Raw genomic sequence first — 9,233 nt, forward strand, 5'->3', positions numbered from 1 at the left:
ATTAGCATGCAGAAGTGATTACACATGAAGGTACAGTAAGAGTCAAAAGTTGGAGGGGGGGGTGAAATTGAAGCAACCAGCTGTTAAGTTGTTGTTGGCTGCTGTGGATCTTCTGCCTCTGTTTTATGTATTCCACTCCATGAGGAGTTCTAATAAAAACATTCACTTGCCTCCAAAACAGTTTGGCTTGAAACAATCCATTGTAGGTTTTGGGGTGGGTTGTGTGGTTTGTTTTTCAGGGTTGCTAGCTTTGAATTAAGTGATTGCAAGAGATCTAATAACTTATAGTTTCTCCTTAGCTAGTTCAGTCACAGATTATTCTAAAGAATTTGCAGGCTTTTTTTTTGTTGTTCTTAATTATGTTGAGGTTTTCAAGTAACAACATGAAAAAAAACACTTTTAATAATGGTTTGCACAGCATCTGTTGGAAGGGGATGGTGTTTTAAGTCCAATTGTCCATTTTTTTCATGTACTGCAGAAACATGTAATTTTTCATATTTTTTCCTGTGCCTCTTTCAGCTGTGCAGGAGTGTGTAGATATGAAGGAAAGGGTGGAATGTGTTCCATTCGTCTGAGTGAGCCACTCCTAAAGTTAAGGCCAAGGAAGGATCTCGTTGAGGTATTTGAAAATTGCTTATGAATCTGCACAAAGAAATGTATTGCACCTCCCCTCCATACAAACATTTTACATTTCATAGTGGGCTTCTCATATACAATGACTTAGAGATCACAAGATAGTGGTAGCTTTATTATGTTTCTGTTGCAATATCCTGGTAATCTTAAAGTTTTATGTTTCTAAATGGGCAACTCTGTGTGGCAGTCTAAAGTAATTTGGTTTTGACTTTATAAAGGAAAAAAAAACTTTTTTACACCTAAATTATCCTCTAATAGTAAAATGAAACGTGGACTGGAGGCACAAACAGAAAATGGCTGTAATGTCAGCTTTTAAGTGAGAAGGCCAACAGCAAAAAATAAAATTTGGAATATGACAGTCAACCTAACTTCTTGCTGCTTGTGCATGTGTCAGGACTGCTACTTTTAATTGATTCAACGTTTGGATTTGCTTAATGAACAGAAATGCTGTATAGAGTTTCAGCTTTCTCACAAGTGTATTTTTTTTTGTCTTGTAGAGGGGACGATCTCTTTAAAGATCTGACTTAAGTTTAAGGATTACTTCTCCTTTTTGGGATGTCACTTCCTGTAGTAAGCTTCTCCAGCAAGTTTTGGTGATATGGGAATAAAGGCAGTTTGATTTGACAGGCAGAATAAGTGTTTACATTTTTATGACCCTGACTGAACATGTGAATGCATGAAAGTAAGATCGTTACAAAGATAAATGTAGAGCAGTAAAATACTTCCAGCTTAATGTTGAAACTGTATGTAATGTTCTTCAGTGAACGGCTAATGGTTTGCATTGTTTCAGACACTGTTGCATGAAATGATCCATGCCCTGCTTTTTGTTACTAATAATGACAAAGATCGTGAATCTCATGGGCCAGAGTTCTGCAAACACATGCGTCGCATTAATCGCCTGACTGGAGCCAATGTCACAGTAAGTGTAATGAATTTAATCTAATTTAACAGAGGTTTCTTCCTGATTTGTGTTTTCAGTATGCCTGGTGTGGTATGAGTAATACACTTGTTCTTGGTAAACACTTTGCAGTTGGTACAAATTTACATCCAAGTGTATGCCAGTTCCCAAGTGACTATGTTGGGGATGATGGTGGGAACAGGCTGAGGAAGATGTGGTGAGTTGTTAGTCATGTAATTTTCAAGGATAGTCTCTGGAAATATTTTTCTTTAAACTTTTGTTCTAAACTTCAAAAAAACCTTAATCATACCAGGGACAGAATGGCTCCATGATCAGAATAATATCTGGGGAAGAGAAATCTGTTTTAGTTAAGATTTATATCAGTAGAGGCTAATGGGTTGATGATACTTAGCTGATCTTCTCAGACACATTGTTAGGATGATAGCTGGAGAATTCAATACAGGTATTGTTTACAATCCATTCTAAAGAGTACATCATTTAGGGTGGCACTGGAGATAGATTTTCCAAGTTACTTTATTGTAGTTCAAACAAGATAGCCAGGACATATTCCTATGGGGTATTGTTTGTTTGTTTTTTTAAAGCTTTGTTTTAATGTTAGCTGAGCATTGATCAGATTTTACCCAGGTTCAACCTTTTAACTGGAAATACAAAAATCACAGCAGTAATGGAAGGAATGAATTGGTAATAATCTTTTAAATAATCTTTTAAGCATATTTTTTTTAAAAAAATATTGTAGAACTAGTGACATAAAATCAGCAGCTTTCTGAATGACTTGCCTTTTTTTTTTTTAAACCTAGATCTACCATAGTTTTCATGATGAGGTGGATTCGTACCGCCAGCACTGGTGGCGATGCAATGGCCCCTGTCAAAACAGAAAGCCTTATTTTGGGTATGTGAAACGTTCCATGAATAGAGCACCCTCTGCCCGAGACTTCTGGTGGGCTGAGCATCAAGAGACGTGTGGAGGCACATTCACAAAAGTGAAGGAACCAGAGAACTTCTCTAAGAAATCTAAGGAGAAAACTCAGCCAGCAAAACTTCCAAATTCTGAATCAACTAACAAAGGTATTTAAAATCTCTTTTTTTTTTCTTTTCCAGTCTGTTTTTGTCCCAGACAGTTCATTGAACAGATACGGATCAACCACTACAAGGCCTTTGTGTAGATATTATGTAACAAAGAACAGGGCCCATTTTATTTGTGCATTTCTGGGCTCCTTCTCAACTTCATTGTTTGCAAAAGGTTTCATTTGCCGTGCTGTTTTTTTAGCAGCATTTTTTTTTGGGTGAGGTACATAAAACACTAAGCCCATGATTTATACGTGAAAAAGTTACTCACTTTTCTTATTTTCTTCCCCTCTTATTTTGCAGGCAAGACACAAATGCGTGAAACGCAAGGTGTGGTACCCTTCAGTGGAAAAGGACATAGGCTTGGAGGAGGAGACAGCGGACTCTCAGAAAACAGCACAAATTCCAGCACCCGTGTTAGAAGCAGTGGAATGCCTGGTTCACAGCATCATTCAGCAAGGACAGTACCAATCCCTAAAAATGAGATAAAATTTGAAAAATCGCCCCGTAGTGGCATCTTCTTTCCACTTTATGATGATGCTGCTGTTGAGAAGATCAACTTAGCGTCAAAGCGTGAGTTTCCTAAACTCTCTGTTGCTAATACAAAAGCTTACAAGAATGTTAGTGGATCGCCTGTTAAAATTGCACGTGTCATGGAAGAAAAACCAAGCCAAGGTTCTGCAAAAGGCAAGAGAGTTATGCCACTCTGTAACAGGCCACCAAAGCAAATGTGTTTTGAGCAGACAGTAACAGCTCAGGTTGCATATGAGAAGAAAAGCTCTGAGTGGACTAACACGCTGGAGCAGTGGCCAAAAATGGAAGACAAAACTGCCTTTGAAAAGTATTTCATTAAAAAAGGGAGTGCTGATGTCACTTCAAGTATAAATACACCCATGAAAACCAAAGCTGAATCTACAGTGTCTTCTGCAAGTTCCAGCACTGCTGTAAGGCAGGATAAAAAAGTGAGTTGTCCTGTTTGCCAGACTGAGGTTTTGGAGTCTGAAATAAATGAACACCTTGATTCTTGTCTTGCATAAAACCTGTCAGAAAGCTGTGAGACAGAAAGATAAATAAGGACTGAACACATTGCTTGAAAACTACTTTGCTCAGGGTGTACTTAGATGTGGTTACTTCCCCATGTGCCTGTTCTGAACTGGAATTTAAATGACTGTCAGTGTGCTGAACAAGTTTTGTGGCATTGCTCATCAGCACTGACTGGGAAACGAGCTGCTACTTGTGTTCCAAAGAATCTAATGCTCAGGTTCTAGTATGTGGATGTTTGTGCCAAGGTTCTCACTGCAGAATCTGAGTAATACACGACGGGGTGAATACTAGCCAGACTTTGTACTTTCAGGGCAGTTGTCAAAATGAAGACACTTTAAAACCTGCTAATTAGTCTTTGCTCTTAAGACCCCTTTTTGGTTTTATTTGTTGTTTTTTTTTTTTTTTTTTTTTTTAAGTGGTTATGGTCACTCTTAACCACCTATAATAGATGAGAATTCTTCTGTTCAATGCAGTGTAATTAAGTGCTATGTATTTTTATAATATTAAATATTTGGCATAAGCAATAATTACACTCTTAGGTAGTCCTTCTCACCTGTGACCTTTTTGAAAAGAACTGAGAGTGAGAATCTCAAATACAGGCTTTTGTCAAAGATGGGAGAGGCATAGGCATCTAAACCATAGGAAAGCATCCATTTGAGTGTAAAAGGTAGGTTGTAGCAGGAAAAGAGAAAATCCAGAAGGGCGATGAAGGTGCTAGGAAATCAAGTACAAAGTACTTAGGGAGAAAGCCCTACACTTAAGGGCTTAATTTTTAAAAAAATTAAAAAATTGGCAGAGCTTGTTTTCAGAAAGTATTTTAAAATTAGCTATACTGTTAAAAGCTGGAGTGGTCAAATGGAAACTAATGAACTTCAGTCTCACATGTGTCTTTTGTTCAGGGATCCAAGCTAGATTGTCTACCTGCTTTTTCTGATGGTTTGTACAGACTGTTTAAAAAGTTCATTTTTTCTAGGATATAGGTGTTATGTGTGTAACTGACCTCCGTATCCTGACACTAACAAGTAAAGGTGGTGAGGAATATTGATGGCAATACTGGCAAGGACTCTTTCCTGGATGTGTCATAATAGCCTTCATGATTTGTCAGTTAAGTTTCAAGTGCATTACAGGTCAAAATGACATTAAATTGACATTAGCTGACAGTCTTTATTTTGCTTCTTTTGGAAGCCACCCAGCTTGGGGGTTCATATCTAGCAAAGCATTCAGTTGAGTACTAAAATCTACGTGCTGTTAGAAATTACAAATGCTGACCAGATGTGTTTTCTAGGTAAACTTCCTGCAGTGTTAAGTTCTCTTGCTGCACTGAAAAGCATTTAACTGGTTAAACTGTTAACGGCTTGATTCCTAACTTGTAAAACTGATTATAAATCTGTCATTAAACCCAGAAAAAATAACTGCTGTTTCATACATTGTTGCTGCACCTTTCAATGGCTGTATTAGCCATGGGTGCACATGCATTTGCCTTTATGTAACTGCTGCTCCCTTTTGGAACTGGGAAATAAAGGGATGTGCAATAGAGTTTAGCAAATGATACCTGAACTCTTTTTAAATATTGGTGTATTTTTTCTAATACTGATGCTACAGATGTTTAACGTTAGTTGGATTGTTCTTGCATATTTTGAATAAACTGTTATTGAATTATAAATTTTCACTAAGATTGGGTTTCACGTGGCTGTTGCGGCCATCTTTTGTCACTCACTGGTGTGCTCACCCAGATATCTAATAACAGCCTGGTTTAATAAATCCTTTCTGAGTTAACTTTTCCTTCTTAAATTTCCCAGTAAAAACGGGTGTTGGTGAATAGAGACTGCATCAACCTCTGCCACCTCCATCATATTTTTAGTACAGTTTCACTTCTGTTGCATTTTTGTGGAAAATTTTTACAGATATTGGTTCTAAAACTTTATTTGGCGTGTTAATTTTCTGTACTTCCTTCTTAAAGCTGTGATACCTCTCAGTGTTCCCGCTGAAACTTGACATTTACAGGACAATAATACTCAGAAATACCTGCGCTATCATAGATTTTTAAGATGAGGACTAGATTCACATCATGAATGGTCTATTACAACATGAGGCATTTTTTGAGAGATGTTTTCTGTGCTACTGTTATCATTGTTTTACTGGTTTGTCTTTCCCACTGCAAGTGATAACAGGAAAGAAGGGAGCATTATGGGTATTGTTAAATGGAGATTTTTTTCCTAATGTTGTCTTTTGAACAACAAATATAAAACAAATGTGGGAATTGACCTGTAGAATTCAGTGAATAGTATAGTCTGTAAGGGGAGGGGGGAAACTTAAGCTGTAGACAAGTCCTGTATCAAATATACAAATGTCTTAAAATAGATGTGTTTTCAGAACAACTGAGCAATTCTGGACCAGCTGCGGAAAAATATCACCTCTGCCCATGTATGTTTTTACAATGAAGTGCTATGATGCCGAGATCTCTTTTATAGAGAGATAAGGTGATAAAAGAGCTGGGTGGGTAGGCTTTGTAGTTGTTACCTGTTGCAGGCTGTTACTAACAGGTCAGGGCTGTGGTTTTTTGGGTATGCTGCTGTGAATGCTGCAAGATTTTGTTCTTGGATTACAGTGTCCTTCCAAAAACTATTAACAACGACTACCAGCATGTTTTTAAAATACACTGGTAAATTTGGGTCAAAGGTGAGAAATTTCATCTTCTGTATCAGTTGACTTTGTCCTGGGTGAGTTTAGGTACTGTCTATAGCAACACAAACCAGTAATGAGTCTTGAACAAACACGCTTCACTGAACTGCAAAATAAGTTGCCTGACTGGAAATCTGAGAACGAAGTTGATATACTTGATTTCTGAGACGAATTGGGTACAAGAGAGGTCAAACGTGTGTGTGTGCCATTTGTCAACAAATGGTTCTGCCAACTAAAGGCAAAAGCAATCTCGTTCTGCGGTGTTCTACTGGAATTGCTCAGAATGATTCAGGCGATAACGGTTCTGGAGGCTAAACTACCCAAGTGAGAGTTACTTGCCTATTTCATTACTATAATAAGAAGCTGCTCTTAGGTTGCCTTGGCGGGGGTTATCAGGCAAGGAATCCTGAAGGTCAGACATTTTCAAGTATTTTTTACTTTATGGAAATGTTATCTGGGAAGTTCTCTCAATATTTGATGAGTTCCGATGAAGAAGCGTGAAGTAAATTTTTCTCCAGACTAATAAAAATGAATTAGCAACTTGCAAGAAGATATGTAACAGTCTGCTTTATAACATTTGTTAAAAGTGGTAATGTGAATTCCTCTATACTTGACCAACTCCAGCGGTCCAGCCACTAATTTTTTTCACCTTGAATATCTAAGTTGCACGGGAAGTGCAACAAGTTCAGCAAGTTCAACCCTAATACCTCTGAGCTGATGAGCAGGCTATTTATGTCGAGATGGAAGTACCTAGCACCTCGGGTAGGCCAGGTGTTGCTACTCACACTGTGTAGGAATTAGTTACCTAAGTCTCCTTTCTAAGAATGTTTCTCAAGAGAATAGCTAAATCCTGTTCACTTGGAATAGCCTGTGCTACCTGTCACTGGGCCACTGTTAGTCATAAAAGTAATAATATTCTGCAAAATAAAAGACGAGGTTTGGTTGTAATTGGACAATTAGTGAATAATTCTTCAAATGCGAAGTAGCTGTTCAGGCTTCTCTTGCAGCAGTAGGATGGGCTATAGAGTGGAGGGCTTGTAAGGATTTTTTTCTTCCTCATGTGTCCTTCTGGAGTCCCATGGTTCTCCTGGATTTTCCATACACACTCAGCATCCCTATACATCCTTGAAGTAAAGCAAGTTACACTCTGCTGAAGGATAACAGCAAGAAGGAGCAAAATGCAAGTGTCTGAGAAGGCGAGATGGGTGTCTCTTCTGAAGTGGAGAACTGGAGCAGTTCAGGATGACAATGGGATGATGCAGACTGCTCTGGCTGCAGAATGTTAAGATGCTGCTGCTGCAGCTGTTTGCTCCATCAGTGCTGGATCTGGTCATCGAAATGGTGTCTGTGCATCAGCTGTTGCATTTTGCCACCTTAAATTGAAAGGCCACTAAGAGGTGGGCCTGGGTGAGCTCCTGAGGTGACATCTGACCTACGTTCCTCTATGAACACATGCTGGTTGCTGCCTGACACACACAGCAATGACAGCAGTGAAACAGCTGCTCTCTAGCAGCTGCTTCTTACCTGATAGCCTGCATGCGTGAATTCGACACTCCAAAAATACCCAAGTTCTTAATTGCATCTGGGTTATCACAGCTGTTCTGAAACCTTAAGCTTAAAGAAACAATGGTTTGCATATGACCATAACAACTCTGAATTAAATTACCCTTAAAGCGCAGTTTACGGGCAGACAGGCATTTCGGGGGTGTGTGAAAATGACACTGCTGTTTTCGTGTACCTGGAAAAACCCACCGAGACAGCAGGGTGTGTGGAGCCTTGGGATTCTCCAACAGGCCGTTAGGTGGCACTCCTTGCACTTAAGGAAGGAGTCCTTACACTGAAGGACTTAATTTCCAACCTGTACAGGGAAAGAACAGAAAGTGCAGAATTAGCAGGCTCGTATTTCACTTACGCCTGCACTCCACGCTGAAGATGGATCAGCAGGATCCCTGACTGGACCACAAACAAGTTAAAAGAGAAGGAGTGGGGGCGGGAGGAGGTTTGCAACCAGCTGAGAGAGGAGAAGTAAATTTACAGCTAGCTGGGTTTTCTGTCAGTGTTTCTTTCAGCTTTGCTGGAAAAGGCACTTGGAAGATGAGACAGTAGCTCCTTTTTGTAGTTCAGAGCTCAGTGAAAAACCCAAAAAGGATCCTCTTGTGGTCTATGCATACTGCACCACTTGGATCCACTGCAGTGAAAAATCTAATTTTCTGTCACCGTTTGGCATCAGCCCAGCTCCGCAGGAGAGGCAGGATGGAGTTGTTGGAAGTCAGAGAGGTTTATGAGACATAAAACTTAACTCCTGCACATTGATGAGGCCAAGGAGCTGGAGGGGTGTGACAGGCCGAGGGAAGGGCAGTGTACTGTAGGTGTGAAAGCTAAAAAAGGGAGCTGGCCATGGCCTTAATCCCTTCGTTCCCTGTTAGCTTCTGCCAGACCAGGCTGCTTTAAGACTAGATTAACTTTCTAAGAAGGTGCAGCAACTTGGCCTGAATAGCTTACCCTGCCTCTGTCCCATCCACCCCCGTTATTTGCATTATTTCATCTGGGTCTTTTTTGGTCCTAATAAGTCTTAGACCTGACATTTCATAAACTGCATAACAAAGAATGAAGGAGCAAATACCAACAAGCCATATATATTTATTTGGCTCCCCCATTGCTTAATTTAGAAGCAGTAAATACATTATTTTTCTTTAAATGACATAAATATCTGGATGATAATTTCTGTATTCACTGCAGGTAGCTTCTCTTCAGGGATCTGTCACTAGTCACATAGAAAGTCCCTGGTAAGATGTGGAGTAGAGCTCAGCGAAGTCCTGGTGCAGTATCTTAGCTATAGGAATATGGTTTCACTGGGGGTTTAATTCTTCTAGTAGCTTCATTCAGCAGC

At 39.4% G+C, this 9,233-nt stretch overlaps 1 protein-coding gene across 1 annotated transcript; it reads left to right on the forward strand.

The window, feature by feature from the left end:
- Nucleotides 1-519: 519 nt before the first annotated feature.
- On the forward strand, nt 520-3,654 carry SPRTN (SprT-like N-terminal domain; the record flags this gene model as incomplete). The annotated part of the gene is made up of 4 exons (XM_008943880.1): nt 520-619; nt 1,424-1,552; nt 2,350-2,617; nt 2,921-3,654. Coding segments are annotated over 4 exons (1,231 nt in total), but the record flags the coding sequence as incomplete, so codon positions are not given.
- Between the last annotated feature and the right edge of the window lie 5,579 nt (nt 3,655-9,233).

This window comes from Merops nubicus, unplaced genomic scaffold (genome assembly GCF_000691845.1).
Source record: "Merops nubicus isolate BGI_N331 unplaced genomic scaffold, ASM69184v1 scaffold13937, whole genome shotgun sequence".
NCBI lineage: Eukaryota > Metazoa > Chordata > Aves > Coraciiformes > Meropidae > Merops > Merops nubicus.